Below are 17,286 nucleotides of genomic sequence, written 5' to 3' on the forward strand. Positions count from 1 at the left end.
AAGACAAGCTCCGCCTATTCGTTCCATGTCAGAAGATATAGGAAGAAGCCTAGCTTCGCTGTTCAGAAACATACAGCATCAAATCATCATACGTATTTGCCTTGACTGGTGACGTTTGCTACATTTTACATTCAATTGATTGAATGGCAACGACGGATACTGTACAGTCGAACCAATATTTGAAACCAACCTGTGCTGCTTCATGCAACTGTAAAGGATATCGCGATGTAAGGGAAGCCAACACACAAACCGACACCAAAGTACAAGGTGAGACTACTGCGTTGACAGCTTGACAGAGAATGCTGCGAATGTTTTTACTGTTCGATATAATATTGCTACTCACACGGAATAATTAACTTTGAGGCATACTAAAAATAAAGACGTAATTGTGTCACCGTCTAGGCTTTTATTAGTTTGAACCCACACGTCTGTAGCCTACCTAGTAACTGTCGAGAAACGTTCAAACGTGATCATCAACTGTCTGACGTCACCCCATTTAAGATTTTCATTTTATTTTTTATTAACATATCAACAAACAAAAGAGGAATAGTCACATGCAAACAAGCATACAAACAAACTATTTACATCGCCAGGAATCCTAAACAAACAAATCAAAATCATATTGTTATTCATTTTAGTTAAAGTAGTGCCATGTTGTTTAAACTAATTTATAAAGTGAAAAAAGTTGGGTTTTGAACTAGACCATTTGTGAATATGAAATGTACCTAGTATTATTAGCAGTTGAATTAAATATACTACATCTTTATGTCAGAATTTCTGAAATTAGTCATCAAAACCATTAAATAGTACAACCGTCCTATTTTTTTTGTAACAATTTTGTCACCCCATTGAAGTTGAAACTTAAATGGTACCGGTTTCGGGTAGTGACGTTCCAAGGATCATGTGACTGGTTCTGCAAAAAGGTATTGAGCTTTATGGCACCGGACAGGTAAGCTGGGCTTGCTCTGTAATAGTAGGGTTGCTGGATCAAGCATCCATTTGGTTGTTCTCCCCTATGAATGCCAGAGTCACGTACATGTTTTGAAGAGAAATGTACTGGCCAACAGTTTCACATTCTATGTCAGTGCTCCAAAGTTGCAGTGGGAAGAGGAAGCAAATGTCTGCCCAATGTTTGCTTTAACCTAAATAATTTATTTGTGCTCAATGTGTTATCACTTGGGAGCAGCAAAGATCTAGTGGACAAAAAAACTCACTTGCCTTTCCTGTTTGTAATCCTGTTTTTCTATGGTGTGTTTTTAGATCATGGACCCAGGCTGTCCAAGTTTAACCTCTTCACCCTGCTGAGTTTATGGATGGAACTTTTCCCCAAGGAGGAACCAGAAGACATAAACCAGAATGACTTTGTAAGTTTGACCTACAGTGCATTCAGAATGTATTTAGACCCCTTCCCCTTTTCCACATTTTGTTGTTACAGCCTTTCCCCCTCATCAATCTACACACAATACCCCATAATAACAAAATGAAAACAGGCTAAGAATTTTTGCGAATGTATAAAAATAAACATGCCTGATTTACATAAGTATTCAGACCCTTTGCTATGAGATTTGAAATTGAGCTCAGGGGCATCCTGTTTCCATTGATCATCCTTGAGATGTTTCTACAACTTGATTGGACATGATTTGGAAAAGTACACACCTGTCTATATAAGGTCTCACAGTTGACCGTGCATGTCAGAGCAAAAACCAAGACATGAGGTCAAAGGAATTGTCCATAGAGCTCAGAGACAGGATTGTGTCGAGGCACAGATCTGTGGAAGGGTACCAAAAGGCAAGTCAGTTAAGAACAAATTCTTATTCTCAATGACGGCCTAGGAACAGTGGGTTAACTGCCTTGTTCAGGGGCAGAATTTAAAAAAAATTACCTTGTCAGCTGGATTCGATCTTGTGACCTTTCGGTTACTAGTCCAACGCTCTAACCTGCCGCCCCATTCTTAAATGGAAGAAGTTTGGAATCACCAAGACTCTTCCTAGAGCTGGCCGCTCTGCCAAACTGAGCAATTGGGACCCGATGGTCACTCTGGCAGAGCTCCAGAGTTCCTCTGTGGAGATGGTTGTCCTTCTGGAAGGTTCTCCCATTTCATCACCATCTTATCAGCACTCCATCAATCAGGCCTTTATGGTAGAGTGGCCAGGCGGAAGCCACTCCTCAGTAAAAGGCACATGACAGTCCACTTGGAGTTTGCCGAAAGGCACCTAAAGGACTCTCAGACCATGAGAAACAAGATTTTCTGGTCTGATAAAACCAAGACTGAATTCTTTGGCCTGAATGCAAAGCATCACGTCTGGTTGAAACCTGGCACCATCCCTACGGTGAACAGTTGATCTGCAGAGAAGAATGTGAGAAACTCCCCAAATACAGGTGTGCCAAGCTTGTAGCGTCATACCCAAGAAGACCTGAGGCTGTAATTGCTGTCAAAGGTGCTTCTACAAAGGTTTGAAAACTTATGTAAATGTGATATTTCAGTTTTTTATTTTTAATAAATTTGCAAGCATTTCTAAAAACCAGCTTTTGCTTTGTCTTCATGGGTTATTGTGTGTAGATTGATGAAAAACATTTATTTAAAAATAAATTTTAGAATAAGGCTGTGATGTGGAAAAAGTCAAGGGGTCTTAATACTTTCCGAATGCACTGTGTAGCGGCCATAACATATTGTTGTTAGAACGTTGGGCCAGTAACCGCAAGGTCGCTAGTTTGAATACCTGAGCCAACAAGGTGAAAAATCAGTTGATGTGCCCTTGAGCAAGGCACCCTAATTTTCTCCAGGGGCGCTGTACTACTATGGCTGACCCTGTAAAACAACACATTTCACTGCACCTATCTGGTGTATGTGTCCATTTTTTATTTTATTTTTATAGATAACATGCAATAAATGACCATATTGAGCATCATCAATTATATGATATGCATCATCACCTATCTCCTGTCTGTTTCTATGTGTCAGACGCGGGGTACAGGCCTGGTGGTGGTTCGGGACCAGAGGGTGGTGGGTCTCCACTGCTCCGGTCCAGAGCTCCACGTGGGGCAGGTAGCTGTGATCAGACACGGGCCCAGGCTGGCTGCCTCAGACCTCTACTTCTCTAGGAGACCCTGCGCTACCTGCCTCAAGATGCTTATCAATGGTGAGGAGATATATCACACACACACACACGCACACAGAGAGAGAGATCACTTGTAAAGTCTTGTCTCTTGTCTGTCATCTCCAGCTGGGGTGAGCCGCATCTCCTTCTGGCCTGGTGACCCTGAGATGAGTCTGCTAGCGGTCAGGCCTAATGGGACGGACTCCATTTCCCAGGAGGCCATGTGGGACGCAATTGCGTCCGAGAAGCTGAAGTCCAACAGCCGGCCCCACATTAGTGTGGTGGTGCAGCCCGTGGCCCCTGGCCTGCAGCAGTTTGTGGAGGAGACCTCCAGGGGGTGTGACTTCATGGAGAGGGTGTCGGGGGACGACCCCGAATTGGACGCTGGGGACTTCTACAGGAAGCAGAGGAGACGGAACCTGGACACTTTCTCCGAAGAGTTCCTAATCCCACACGAACAGTGCCACCGTGACATTCTCACCAAAATAGGTCCGTAGTACAATCATTCAACCATACTTGTTAGCTAGCTTTTGTTCACCGGCTAGCTGTATTTGGGCTATATTGGCTAACTCAAGATGGGTAGGTTTGAGGATCTCCTTTTCTCAAGAGGCCACGTGCCACGCCATCTGTTGTGTAGATCCTGTTAAATGAATGGTAAACATACTGTTTATAGATGAGGATTTGACACTGTCTTGCTACAGGTCTGGAGAACTTCTCCACGGAGCCGTACTTCTCCAACCTGCGTCAGAACATGAGGGAGCTGGTCGGGGTTCTGGCCTCAGTAGCTGCTAGTGTGCCTCTTCTCCAGCATGGATTCTACAAGAAGGACTCCCAGCCTGCAACCTCAGAGCAGCCCCAGCCTCAGGGGGTGTCCCAGGAGATTGCCAGACACTGCATCGTACAGGCCAGACTGTTGGCCTACAGAACAGGTATCTGAAATATCTGTTTAGTAGTCTATATACTAGCCAGATTACTCATTCAAACTAGGAACTCATTTTGTAAAGGTGACATGTCACCACATTTTGTGGGGAATCACATAAAGGAGTTCCAAGTAATAAAAAATAAAAAATGCAGGAGAGAAGACTATTGTTATGACGAGACTATTGTTATGACATAACGTCCCATGGTTTGTTGGAGAGATGTGTTGCCCTGGGGGGGTATCGGGTGTCCGATGAACAGAAAGTATCCAAAAGACATTCTAGTTTCATTAGTGGTTAGCGACAGCAGCTATGAAAAGGAGTTCTCTGATTGGTTGGTCAGCCGATCACTCAAGAAATGAACATTTTATTTTTTGAAAGGGTTAATTATGTGTTCATGTTTTAAGGCTAACAGGACAAGCTGTGATGGGTGGTTCAACCTGTCTGAAGGTTTAAACAGATGGAACGTGTCTGACTGTTACTTGTTTGTTGCTATTCCAGAGGACCCTAAGGTTGGGGTTGGTGCTGTCATTTGGGCAGAAGGGAAATCAGTGAGTAAACCATTATTGTATTTTCTAAGCTCATAACTATACATTAATATTATGTATTTTTTTCTCTGTAATATAATGGCAAAAATAAAGTGGAAAGGCTGATAAAAGATTTCAATGTGAATAATGAATAACACATTCCCTGTGCTCATCTGTTTTAGGGTGGTTGTGATGGCACGGGGCGGCTGTACCTGGTGGGTTGTGGGTACAACGCCTACCCAGTGGGCTCAGAGTACGGACAGTACCCCCAGATGGACACCAAACAGCAGGACCGCCAGAGGAGGAAGTACCGCTACATCATCCACGCTGAGCAGAACGCACTCACCTTCAGGTCAGGAGGAGAGGGAAGACATGGGCTCCATCTCAATACTCCTAAGTGACTTCCTCTCCTTATATCCACCCTTCATCTCCACTGATATGAGAGGACAGGGTACAGATGTAGGAGCTTAATTGCAGCAACAGGAAATGTGGATTATAATTAATGGACATTTTTGTAGGTTTTGATACATTTTTCGTAAGGTATTGACATTTTTAAAATGGAATTGGCAAACTTCAGAAGCCTTTTTAAACCTTAAATACACTACACATTTTACATTTCATGCATTGCAGAAATTAAGATTCTACATCTGTAGATGAAGGAAATACAGGGAATGTGTACATGGGTATATTTGCTCTCGACCTGTCCAGTCCTTACAGGTCAGCGGAGATGGCAGAGAGGATACAAGGAGAGGAAGCAAGGAGGTACATCCGAGAAGTCGGACCAGGGGGCAGGAATTAGTAGCTGGGCATGAGGATTTATGATGTAAATAAATGTGATTGACTGTCGTTTCTAGGAGTGAAGAGATCCGTGAGGAGGAGAACACCATGCTGTTTGTGACTAAGTGTCCGTGTGATGAGTGTGTCCCTCTGATCCGAGGAGCTGGGATCAAGCAGATCTACACCACTGACCTGGACAGCGGCAAAGACAAGGGAGACATCTCCTACCTCAGATTCCACGGCCTCCAAGGAGTCCTGAAGTTAATTGTGAGTACCTACATTGATTGATGGATGAATAGTTTTTCTATGGGTGTAGAAGCATCTCAATAGTCTATTCCTCTCATATTTTCTTCATCTGTACTAATGAGGGGAAAACCTGGATGGATTCCTCATAGATGCTTTCCATTCAGCTTTGACCTATCCTTGTGTTTTCCTCGTTAGGCTACTGAGGTCTACTTATAATAGTGCTTTCTACAGATGCAATTTTTTTAGTGTTTACATGTTTTCGTCACAGTGGCAGAAGTCCTCTCTAGCCAGGAGAGACGCTGAACATGCTGGTCTTCATCTAGCCAGTGAGTTGTCCTTCTCTGTACCATTTAGTTAGCACGACATTTGTCACTTTGTAGAGAGTCATGTCTTCTCCTTCTCTAATAAACTCAGCAAAAAAAGTAAAGTCCCTTTTTCAGGACCCTGTCTTTCAAAGATAATTCGTAAAAATCCAAATAACTTCACAGATCTTCATTGTAAAGGGTTTAAAGACGGTTTCCCATACTTGTTCAATTAATGAACATGCACCCGTGGAATGGTCATTAAGACACTAACAGGGACACATTATTCCATTTGTTAGTCACGCCTGTGGAACTTGTTCAGTCTATGTCCGTTGTTGAATCTTATGTTCATACAAATATTTACACATGTTACGTTTGCTGAAAATAAACGCAGTTGACAGTGGGAGGACGTTTTCTTTTTTTTGTTGAGTTTTATATTGCCATTCGCGCAAATGTAATGTGCATGCCGCCACCTAATCACCACAATACAGATGATGGATCAGCCCTTCTAACCGTCTCTGATTTGACTCTGTGTCCCACCTCTGACCATGTCTTGTTATGATTACAGATGGATGTGTGGGGAAGCATGGGAGACAGCCTGAACAGGCCCTTCAATCCAACAAGAGGTTACGGTCGGCAACAAATCCAGACCTTTCTCCTGTTTGTTGAACAATGGTACCTGTAGCTTTCAGTCTGGTTTCACCAGGCTATGGTCCCCAGGCTCTTGTTGGCATTGGAAACGTTTAATTTATCCAATCGCATATTGATCAGTGATTCAAGTAAGGAAGGATGCATTTTAACTTCTTGGCGCACCCATCCCGTTAGCGGGATCATTTTCGTCAACATCCGCTCAATTGCAGAGCGCCAAATTCAAATTAAATTACAAAAAATATAAAATGTTCATGAAATCACAAGTGCAATATAGCAAAACACAGCTTAGCTTGTTGTTAATCCACCTGGCATGTCAGATTTCAAAAAGCTTTACGGCAAAAGCTATCCAAGCGTTTATGTTAGGACATCTCTCTCTCAGCAGAAAAAACATTACAAACAGCTAGCAGCAAAGTAGATTGGTCACAAAAGTCAAAAAACAATAAAATGAATCACTTACCTTTGATCTTCGGATGTTTGCACTCAGGAAACTCCAAGTTACACAATAAATGTTCCAATAAAGATTATTTTTATATCCAAAATACCTCCATTTGGTTGGCGCGTTTTGTTCAGAAATCCACAGGCTCGAGCGGTCACGATGGGGCAGACGAAAATTCCAAATAGTATCTGTAAAGTTTGTAGAAACATGTCAAACGTTTTTTTTAATCAAGCCTTGTTTTTACAATAAATAATCAATATTTCAACCGGATCATAGCTTTTTCAATAGGAGAGAGAGAAAGTCTGCTCCAAGCTGCTCCAAGATGTGATCCTTCTCGATACTTTTTCAGAATAAAAGCCTGAAACTATGTATAAAGACTGTTCACACCATGTGGAAGCCATAGGGAAAGGAATCTGGTTGATATCTCTTTAAATGGAGGGAAGGCATGCAATGGAACTGGGAGATTTGTTTCTCTTCGGCACTTCCTTGTTGGATTTTCCTCAGGTTTTCGCCTGCAATATCAGTTCTGTTATACTCAGACAATATTTAGACAGTTTTGGAAACTTGAGTGTTTATCCTAATCTGACAATTATATGCATATTCTGGGCCTGAGAAATAGGCAGTTTCATTTGGGTACGTTTTTCATCCAAACATCAAAATACTGCCCCCTACACTCAACAGGTTAACATTGTTGGAAATTCAAAGGCCTCTTCATACTCCCCTGTAATGGACAGTTTCAAGGAGTGACTGTATATTCAAAGGAAATGGTACTAGGTAGATTTTTTTTTAATTGCAAAGCTTGTATGTATAAGTGAACTGTAAATGCGTGTTTCCTAATTGTTTGTCTGAAGAGTTTACAATGAAAGTTGTATGAAGGCTATTGTTGATTGTAGCTTTAAGTTTACTATAGTTCTTCCAGACTTGAAGAATATAAGTCACATTCCAGCCAGTGCAGGCTACCACCACTATATTGCACTTTGCCTCAAAGGATACTAACTCCTAGACCCCTGCAACTGTGCTTTGTCTGTTTCTTTGTTACATGGTTGGCTCCTACATCCTTGAATTGTTTCATCCTGTTTTGCCAAACTGCTTTTAACTGATAACAATAAGCATCTAACAACAAAAAATATATATAAAATGACAAACCAGGAAAACAATGTATGCATTTATTTTATTGGTGTTGTGGTACAGTAGTATCAATGGGATTAAAAATAATAATAATTCCATGGTTGAAAAGGGTCAATATTACTTTAGTACAGTATGTTAATAAGTAAACCTGTTTTGGCTCAGGTATAAGTTCCTACTGATACAGCCTGAATCTAAGTCTCTTGTTTATCATTTTAATCCAACATCAGTTTGCCATTCAAAACCCTGTTTATACCTGGTGTTAATGTGGGTCCTGTGTCTTGATCTTGTCCATATTCTGATTATGACCATTTCTAGACCTGTGTAGAATATTACAATTATTGATGGTGATTCTTCCTGACTACCTCCAGAGGCCATCGAGGACTAATTGTATCTTTATTTTACAAGTGTAAACAGATCTGGATTGTCAAACCATTAATAGTCCTTCATTGATTCAAGGGATCTTAACATTGGGAATCTCATAATTTGAATACAGGGAGGGACTAGGGTTCAAAATATACCTTTTGAGAAAGGTCATTGGCATGGCAAGACTTGAACCTGTGACCTTGTGGTCCTAGCCCACAGCACCAGCAGGGAGGGCACCATTATTGTTTTTGTACATTTTATAAAGCTGTTCATTCCTTTTGTCATTTTAGAATGTCAGATAACATTTAAGTAGGTTGGAAAACAAAAGCTGCATTGGGATGCAAGCCGTTTAACACCCTCCCACAAGCAGTCCACCTCCCTGAAACACTTGTCTTTACTTGTAAACTCCACCCACTGACATGTTACTAAGCTCTGCCCACGGAACTTTCATCGAACCAATCAATTTGTCCCCGGCTACCTCGAGGTGGTCAGGAAGATCTGTTCACATGTTAGCACCAGATATAGAACAGGGCTAGAATGACTGAGTTTCACCAAAACGACAAGGGCATTGAGGACACTATCCCTTGTGTGTCAAGTCCAATCTAGAAATGTTTTTTTAAAAATGTAAAAGTATTTGGCAATTTAAAGAACAATCACTTGTCCCATGGCATGGTGCCCATCACATTTATTATTCAATATTACATTGAAGAGCCATATTAGTTCATATTTTCAATTTAGATGTGATCGTAACTTAAGCTCAACCACCACAATTAAAATATGCATTGGCTCAATTTGTCTGAGGTTATTTAATTTAGAGTTCCCCCAAAACAAGCTACATGTAAAAAAAAATTCAGAGCAAGATGCTTCTACCATATCCAGTTTACTGGCATGTTAACTTTCCTGGACAATCAGTCCTGAGTTTTGGCCTCCTGGTTCCTAGTTTTATGATGTGATCAATGAACTGCAACAAGTTCTCATAAAGTAAAATACTATTTCAACTGCACAACTCAAATATAGTGAGTTCAAGGTTCATTGCTTAATCACAACTAATATATTCAACCAGACCATATTTTTCTAAATAAGAATTAAGCTCCGCCCAGAAAAAGGTATTTAAAATACAAAAAAAAGGAAAAACATAAAGGCACTTCTGCATGTACCCCCTACTGTTAATGTGTTCCACCAACCATCCCCCTCCATCTAAATAAGAAAACAAGTTCAAAGAAATCACTTTCGTACAGAAAAAAAATCAGAGGATTTTTCTGTCACCCGCAATGGCACTCACTTATGGGTTAAAACCATCTTTTATACACAAGACAAACTTGTTTTTTAATCATCAAGATAGTTTCCTGTTCAACAGGATTCTACTTCATCAGCTTAAAATAAACCAAAAAGGAATCACTCCTTTAGCGTTGAATGATATTGAAAGTGCTACCAGCCATCCATGGAGAATCAATTATCAAAACTATTGATAAGTCATATTCTATACGAAGGTTAGCAGTAGAAGAATGGCCCTGCTGATCACCAGACATCTAATATGTTCCTTGTAAGGTCAAATGTAGAGTTGTCATGTCAGAGGACCTACTACAGTGTTGAAACATAACTTAAGTGTAAATAGTGGAAGTACAACCACAGGAGTAAGACTAGCAGGGAATGTGAGTCTGAAGAGGAGTTCTATGGAACATTTGAGAAGACCATTTCGATCCTCTAATAGAGAAATAGCAATTCCTATGATTCTGGATACTTCAGTTGTACTGTGGTTAGATTAGGAGAGTATTAGAAAGAAGTCAGAACTATCTAGCTGGCTCGTGCCTGCAAGTGGCAATGAAAAGAGAACATTTTCAAAAAAATATTTGCGCAATTAAAGTGATGACCAGTGGTCTCCACAGCTCACTCAGCCAATCACCTAAAGGTCTCTAAGCATTGGTTCCCCCCAAGAGAGGAAATCCCCTTCCCGTTGTGGAACACTACACACTAATAAGAAAAGGATTCATTTAAAAGTAAAAACAATGAAAAAAAATCTGTGATTAAGAACTATTCTCAGCAAAGTTTAAGGAACCAAGAAAAAGAATGTCTTTGATATTAAGAAATTGAATCATTATTGTCAATGTATTTTTGTCGACAATAAAAAGTAAAGGTTAGGGTAAAGGTCATAGCTAAGGGGAAGGGTTTTGGGGACGAATGGGGGTAAGGTTTTAAGAGGCGGGTTTCTTTAGGTCTCGGATCTGTTTGATTAGGTAGGTCTTCTCGTCGTTGAATTGCTCGTCGTCCATGCGGTCCTTCTGGAAGTTGCTAAGGAAGTCGATGAGTTTGGGCTGGTTCTTCAGCAGGATGTCTATGATGGGCTGTGTCTTGTTGGGGTTCGCCACAAACACCTGGGTGGAGGGGTCAGCCTGTTAGCTCTGTACATTACATTGATATCGGCAATTACATTCTAGTAAGAACCCAATGGTAATGCCATGGAATGTTTGGGGCCAACATGGATGCCAGTTTGCCAGACCTTGTATATGAACGGCTCAGGGAACGGCTTTTGTGTCCTACCTTGAAGACGTGGAAGGCCTCAAATTGTATGTTAGGGCTCTTGTCCCTCAGTAGGTTCATCATCAGCTTCAGGTTCTCAGGCTTGCTGATGTACCGGGTCATCACTGTGAAGTTATGCCTGTCCAACAGAAGCTCTCCCAACAACTACATAAACACACACAAAGACCAGAGTATGCAAATGTTTACTATGAAGCAAGATAATCAACACCATAATAGCATGCAAAGTTTTAGTCCATAAATAATCCATATAAAATGTGAATAATAGAACACACCTTTAATGACTGTCTCTTTGTCACATAGTTATCAGAGTGTAATAACTTCTCATACTGGTCAAAGATCTGCAAAGATATAAAGGAACAGGCTGAGGGGTGGCTGCATCTCAACAGTCAAAAGTGGCTCAAAATAAATTCACAATAAATAAAAAAATGTTCATAGAATTAAATAGGTGTTTCAGATAGTTGAATGTCTGTTGAGGTTGATATATTCTCTAACATCTCTCAGTCAGGTCTAAAAGGGACCTTATCAGGTGTGCTGTTTGGGCCAGTGTGTGTGTAATAAGCCTCCAGCGGCCTTTGGCATGAAAGCAGCCGTCTGTAACCCGAGCAACCTCCAGCCGGCCTGTCTGCTCTCCCCTGGGGTCTTCCCTGAGCCCCACACTACAACCAACAGACAAGGTGGTCTTATGCAAGCAGGGAAAGCCAGTGACCACAGATGCCTGGAGTGTATGTGGCTAGTGTGTTAAGGGTGGTATAAATGCACTCATTCATTGTAGAGTATGGGTCATCAATCAACATGTTTTGTTTATCGGTACACACACTTCAGTGTATTCATCTGGTAAATGGCAATGAGAGTACGAGTGTGACGTCGTAAATGCATTCACCCATTCCTTCATGAATTCTGTCAAGAGGGCAGAGGGTGTAACAACAAAAAACATTCTTTCCATGAAGTCCATCTGATAAAAGGTAAATGCTCCCAGGGCAGCAGAATGTTGAACATATCACTTACGGCATCATAATTTTGTTCTAGATATTCAGCTACCAGGACCTTGTGTCTTGTGAGCAGGTCCTGTGAATGGGGGAGGAAACGGGCTCACTTTAATTCACACATTGTATATCATCTGCTGCATCGAATCATTTCTGATCTATACATTTTGTAAACTCTCAAACAAATGGGCATGGACAGATACAACAGTAATGTAAAGATTAGTATATCATCTCGGCACATCCTAGTCTTATTAACATGGGTTTAATACAATGTTTTTCCAGGACCCAAAGATGCTTTCAAATCTTGTGTAATCTGACCTTGAAGGTGGCGAAAGCGTCTGAGGCGATGTCGAAGGTCTCCATCTCTACGTAATTGAAGAAGTGCTGGAAGTGTTCTGAGTGGAGAACCAGCTTGGCCAGTGGCTCGTGTCTGATACACTCCCTCAGCATGATGCCACAGTTCAGCGCAGACCCAGGGGTCTCATACCTGCAGGAAGAGGGACACACGCAGACGTCACTGAGTATCATACCAATGGCTGTGGTCAGCTGTGGTACATGGAGAGTGTGTGTGAGAGAGAAACTCACCCTTTTTGCAGCACAAATAGCACCTCTTGGTGAGAGCAGAAGTACTCGACAGTGGGGCTGCGGGTGCCGATCTGCCTCCGCAGGATGTTGTTGAAGATCTGACACACGTCCTTCTTCCCCTGGAGACATGCAATGGAAAACGTTTAAAAACTAAAGCCTCCTTGTTTCAGACTGTTTTCTTCCATTTGGTGCCTAATGAACACGACCCTGATGGTCCGGCTTTGGCTCAGTCTCACCTCAAAGTCGATGACCTGCAGGTTTTCCACCAGGGAGATGAGCAGGCCGCTGTTGTAGAGCTCCTGGGCCAACTGGGCCACCGTCTCTGTGTGAGGCTCCTTGTCACCGGTCCCATATAGTATCTCCTTCATGGCCACAAGACACTTAGACACCTCCTCTGATGCCTGGGACAGGGACACCAGTTAGACACACAGGCACAATATGTACTTTAACAATATTGCTGCTAATAATGTTATGCGGTTTACAAAAAAACTGCCATGATATTATACTTGAGTTGACCACAAGAGGGAGACATTTAATTGACTACTTATGGCGGTACAGCTCTGTACAGCTCTGTAGACACTTATGTCTCAGCCTCAGGCCCAATCATAACTATTGACTTTCTCTGGATATCAGCATTGCATATGACAGGAGTGGACTGTATTGAGATCACTATAGCCTGGCTGTGTGTGGAAGCAGCCTGGTTAGAGCTGAAGCAGTTCCAGCCCAGAGCCAGGTTACTGGGAGTTCTGTCTGGACAGCCCCTCTCTAACAGACCCATGGTGGAGAGGGCCTTTACAGCTGGGTGTCAATGAAGGAACGGCCAGGCAGTGATGCTACTTTCACAGCCCAGTGTCAGCAAGAGGTGCACCGTAATAATAACCACACCAACTGACTGATCGGATCAAATAGAAGAGGTACACCGAGGCCCCAACAGCAATGTTACACAACACCTGCTTGTGGGCCTTTTCTAAGGGAAGTACTGGTTTGTGTGGTGAGGACTATTATAATGACTTGTGTTGTAAGGATTTGTTTAGTGATGATTCGTGGAGTAAGGACTCGTGTTATGAAGACGCATCACACCTTATCTGTTTTCTTGTCTTGTTTGACCAGGATGGCCATGTTCTCCTTCAGAGTCCGGACAATGTCGGCGGGATTCTTGTGGGATTTACCGAACAGCGGCATGGTGGCTGGGCCTCTCCTCGGGTCTCTTCTGACAGCCTTAAAAACACACACAGGACACACATTCCACATAACACACACATTATACCCCATCTATCGATAACATGTAAATTACACAACTGGGTGGTTCGAGTCCTGAATGTTGATTGGCTGACAGCCGCGGTATATCAGACCGTATACCACGAGTACGACAAAACATTTATTTTTACTGCTCTAATTACGTTGGTAACCAGTTTCTAATAGCAATAAGGCACCTCAGGGGTTTGTGATATATGGCCAATATACCACAGCTAAGGGCTGTATCCACGTTACGTCATGCATAGGAACAGCCCTTAGCCCTGGTATATTGGCCATATATCACAAACCCCTGAGGTGCCAACACCCCCCCAGGCAACATTGCTTATTTATACCGTCCGTTTATACCTACCGTTCAAAAGTTTGGGGTCACTTATGTCTTGTTTTTGAAAGAAAATCACATTTTCTGTCCATTAAAATAACAAATTGATCAGAAATACAGTGTAGACATTGTTAATGTTTTAAATGACTATTGTAGCTGGAAACGGCTGATATTTAATGGAATATCTACATAGGCGTACAGAGGCCCATTATCAGCAACCATCACTCCTGTGTTCCAATGGCACGTTGTGTTTGCTAATCCAAGTTTAGAATTTTAATAGGCTAATTGATCATTAGAAAACCATTTTGAAATTATGTTAGCACAGCCGAAAACTGTTGAGCTGATTAAAAGAAGCAATAAAACTAGCCTTCTTTAGACGAGTTGAGTTATCTAGAGCATCAGCATTTGTGGGTTTGATTACAGGATCAAAATGGCTAGAATCAAATACCTTTCTTCTGAAGCTCATCAGTCTATTATTGTTCTGAGAAAGGAAGGCTATTCCATGTTTACAAACACTACAGGAACAAGTATCCGTACCCATTGAATGCAGTGATCACAATAAAGTGGCTATATCCAGGAAAGCCAAAGTTCCAACAGCTGGGCCTAAAAATAGTGTATAAGAGATTTAGCTGTGACTTATGTGGATGATGTTACAAAATATGTTTTGGTCTGATGTGATTCATGAGTAGCATCCAGGCGCTGCACTTGATGAGTTTATGAAATTGCTTCTTCCAATTATTGATAAACACACACCTGTTAAGAAACTGACTGTTAAGGCTCCATGGATTCATGAGGAATTGAAAAACCCTATGGTTGAACAAGATGGGGCAAAAGGAGTGGCTAATAAGTCTGGCTGCACATCTGACTGGTTGACTTACTGCAAATTGAGAAATGTGTCTAAACTCAAAAAGAAGAAGAAACTATATTATGAAGTCAATGAATTTTTTTAAAAGAATGATGAAAAAAAAAGTTTAAATGAATTTAAGGGCAGAAAGACAAATTCAACTCCATCTTTCATCGAATAAAATGGCTTATTCATCAAAATCATTTAATTTTGCCAATTATTTTGAATCATTACTTCATTGGCAAAGTGGGCAAACTTAGGCAGGAAATGCCAACAACGAAGAGTGAGCCATCATTTCCATGCATAAAAAAACTAAATGAAAGAAAAGCATTGCAAGTTTGAATTTTGTAAAGTTAGTGTGGGAGAGGTGGAAAAAAAATGAATGTTATCGATCAATAATGACAAACCTCGTGGCATTGACAACTTAGATGGAAAGCTACTGAGGACGGTAGTGGACTCTATAGCCACTCCTATCTGTCTTTAATCTATCTTTAATTCCGCTACCCAAGAATAGTAAAGCGGTCTTTACTTGTTCAAACAGCAGACCTATAAGCTTGCTGCCAGCTCTTAGCAAACTGTTGGGAAAAAAATGTGTTTGACCAAATACATTGCTATTTCTCTGTAAACAAACTAACAGACTTTCAGCATGCTTATAGAGAAGGAAACTCAACATGTACTGCACTGACAAATGATAATATGAAGATTGTGGGAGCTGTACTGTTAGATTTCAGTGCTGCCTTTGATATTATTGACCATAAACTGTTGTTGAACCTCAGCTCAGTTTTCAATCGCTCTAAATCCACAATATGGCAATCTAATATAAAACAAGGGTTTTCTTTAATGGAAGCTTCTCTAATGTCAAACATGTAAAGTGTGGTGTACCGCAGGGCATCTCTCTAGGCCCTCTACTCTTTTTTTGAAAATCCCAAATTGTTTGCATAGTCAATTTACACAAGCTCTGACACACACTTACCCCACCAGACATGCCACCAGGGGTCTTATCTCTGTCCCCAAATCCAGAACAAATTCAAGAAAACGTACTGTATTATATAGAGCCATTATTGCATGGAACTCCATTCCATCTCATATTGCTCAAATAAACAGCAAACCCGCTTTAAAAAAAATAGACAAAGAAACACCTCACAGCACAACGCCTCTCCCCTATTTGACCTAGATAGTTGGTGTATGCGTTGAAATGTAGGCTACTTGTGCCTTTAAAAGAACATGTATGTAGTTCTGTTCTTGTCTATTAATGTTCTGTATTATGTCATGTTTCAAGTTGTGTGGCCCCCAGGAAGGCGGCTCCAACTCATCCCAAACCATCTCAATTGGGTTGAGGTCAGGTGATTATGGAGGCCAGGTCCTCTAATGCAGCACTCCATCACTCTCCTTCTTGGTCAAATATCCCTTTCATAGTCTGGAGGTGTGTTGGGTCATTGTCCTGTTGAAAAATAAATGATAGTGGGACTAAGTGCAAACCAGATGGGATGGCATATTGCTGCAGAATGCTGTGGTAGCCATGCTGGTTCAGCGTCACCAGAAAAGCACCCCCACAACGTCACACCTCCTGCGGAGATCATCCGTTCACCTACTCCGCATCTCACAAAGACAGAGTGGTTGGAACCAAAAATCTCAAATTTGGACTCCAACCAAAGGACAGATTTCCACTGGGTCTTCTCTTCCTTTCTTGTGGTGGTCCTCATGAAAGCCAGTTTCATCATAGCGCTTGATGGTTTTTGCGACTGCACTTGAAGAAACTTTCAAAGTTCTTGAAATGTTCCGAATTGACTGACCATCACATCTTAAAGTAATGATGGACTGTCATCTCTCTTTGTTTATTTGAGCTGTTCTTGCCATAATATGGACTTGGTCGTTTACCAAATAGGGCTATCTTTTGTATATCACCCCTACCTTGTCACAACACAACTGATTGGCTCAAATGCATTTATCAATGAAAGAAATTCCACAAATTAGCTTTTAACCAGTGCATTCCAGGTGACTACCTCATGAAGCTGGTTGAGAGAATGCCAACAGTGTGTAAGCTATGATCCCTTATTGATGTCACTTGTTAAATCCACTTCAATCAATATAGATGGGGAGGAGACAGGTTAAAGAAGGAATTTTAAGCCTTCGGACAATTGAGATGGATTGTCTATGTTTGCTATTCAGAGGTTGAATGGACAAGACAAAAGATTGAAGTGCCTTTGAACGGGGTATGGTAGTAGGTGCCAGGCACAGTGGTTTGTGTCAAGAACTGCAACGCTGCTGGGTTTTTCATAACAGTTTCCTGTGTGTTTCAAGAATATTCCACCACA

At 41.5% G+C, this 17,286-nt stretch overlaps 2 protein-coding genes across 2 annotated transcripts in view; one reads left to right on the forward strand and one right to left on the reverse strand.

The window, feature by feature from the left end:
- LOC110495676 (cytidine and dCMP deaminase domain-containing protein 1-like) lies at positions 1-9,284 on the forward strand. Its single transcript, XM_021571045.2, has 10 exons — positions 1-267; positions 1,261-1,364; positions 2,963-3,140; positions 3,225-3,587; positions 3,800-4,027; positions 4,517-4,566; positions 4,725-4,894; positions 5,397-5,586; positions 5,834-5,891; positions 6,436-9,284. Exons 1-10 carry the CDS (start codon positions 144-146, stop codon positions 6,534-6,536), a joined length of 1,566 nt encoding a protein of 521 aa, XP_021426720.2. The 5' UTR covers positions 1-143; the 3' UTR covers positions 6,537-9,284.
- Positions 8,109-17,286, reverse strand: part of LOC110495677 (calcium-binding protein 39-like) — a 21,049-nt gene continuing 11,871 nt past the window's right edge. The window contains exons 2-9 of the mRNA XM_021571047.2: positions 13,632-13,769; positions 12,788-12,952; positions 12,552-12,670; positions 12,285-12,453; positions 11,989-12,048; positions 11,256-11,321; positions 10,984-11,127; positions 8,109-10,817 (exon numbers count right to left, since the gene is read on the reverse strand). Coding sequence (XP_021426722.1) covers positions 10,638-10,817; positions 10,984-11,127; positions 11,256-11,321; positions 11,989-12,048; positions 12,285-12,453; positions 12,552-12,670; positions 12,788-12,952; positions 13,632-13,733 — 1,005 coding nt within the window. The 5' untranslated portion in view covers positions 13,734-13,769 and the 3' untranslated portion in view covers positions 8,109-10,637. The remainder of the gene's footprint in view (positions 10,818-10,983; positions 11,128-11,255; positions 11,322-11,988; positions 12,049-12,284; positions 12,454-12,551; positions 12,671-12,787; positions 12,953-13,631; positions 13,770-17,286) is intronic.

This window comes from Oncorhynchus mykiss, chromosome 18 (genome assembly GCF_013265735.2).
Source record: "Oncorhynchus mykiss isolate Arlee chromosome 18, USDA_OmykA_1.1, whole genome shotgun sequence".
Lineage (NCBI taxonomy): Eukaryota > Metazoa > Chordata > Actinopteri > Salmoniformes > Salmonidae > Oncorhynchus > Oncorhynchus mykiss.

Coding starts and splice junctions, on each gene's coding strand:
- LOC110495676 (XM_021571045.2), top strand. CDS start 144: ATGGCAACGACGGATACTGTACAGTCGAACCAATATTTGAAACCAACC. Junction 268..1,260: donor AACCGACACCAAAGTACAAG/GTGAGACTACTG, acceptor GTGTGTTTTTAG/ATCATGGACCCAGGCTGTCC. Junction 5,587..5,833: donor AAGGAGTCCTGAAGTTAATT/GTGAGTACCTAC, acceptor TTTTCGTCACAG/TGGCAGAAGTCCTCTCTAGC.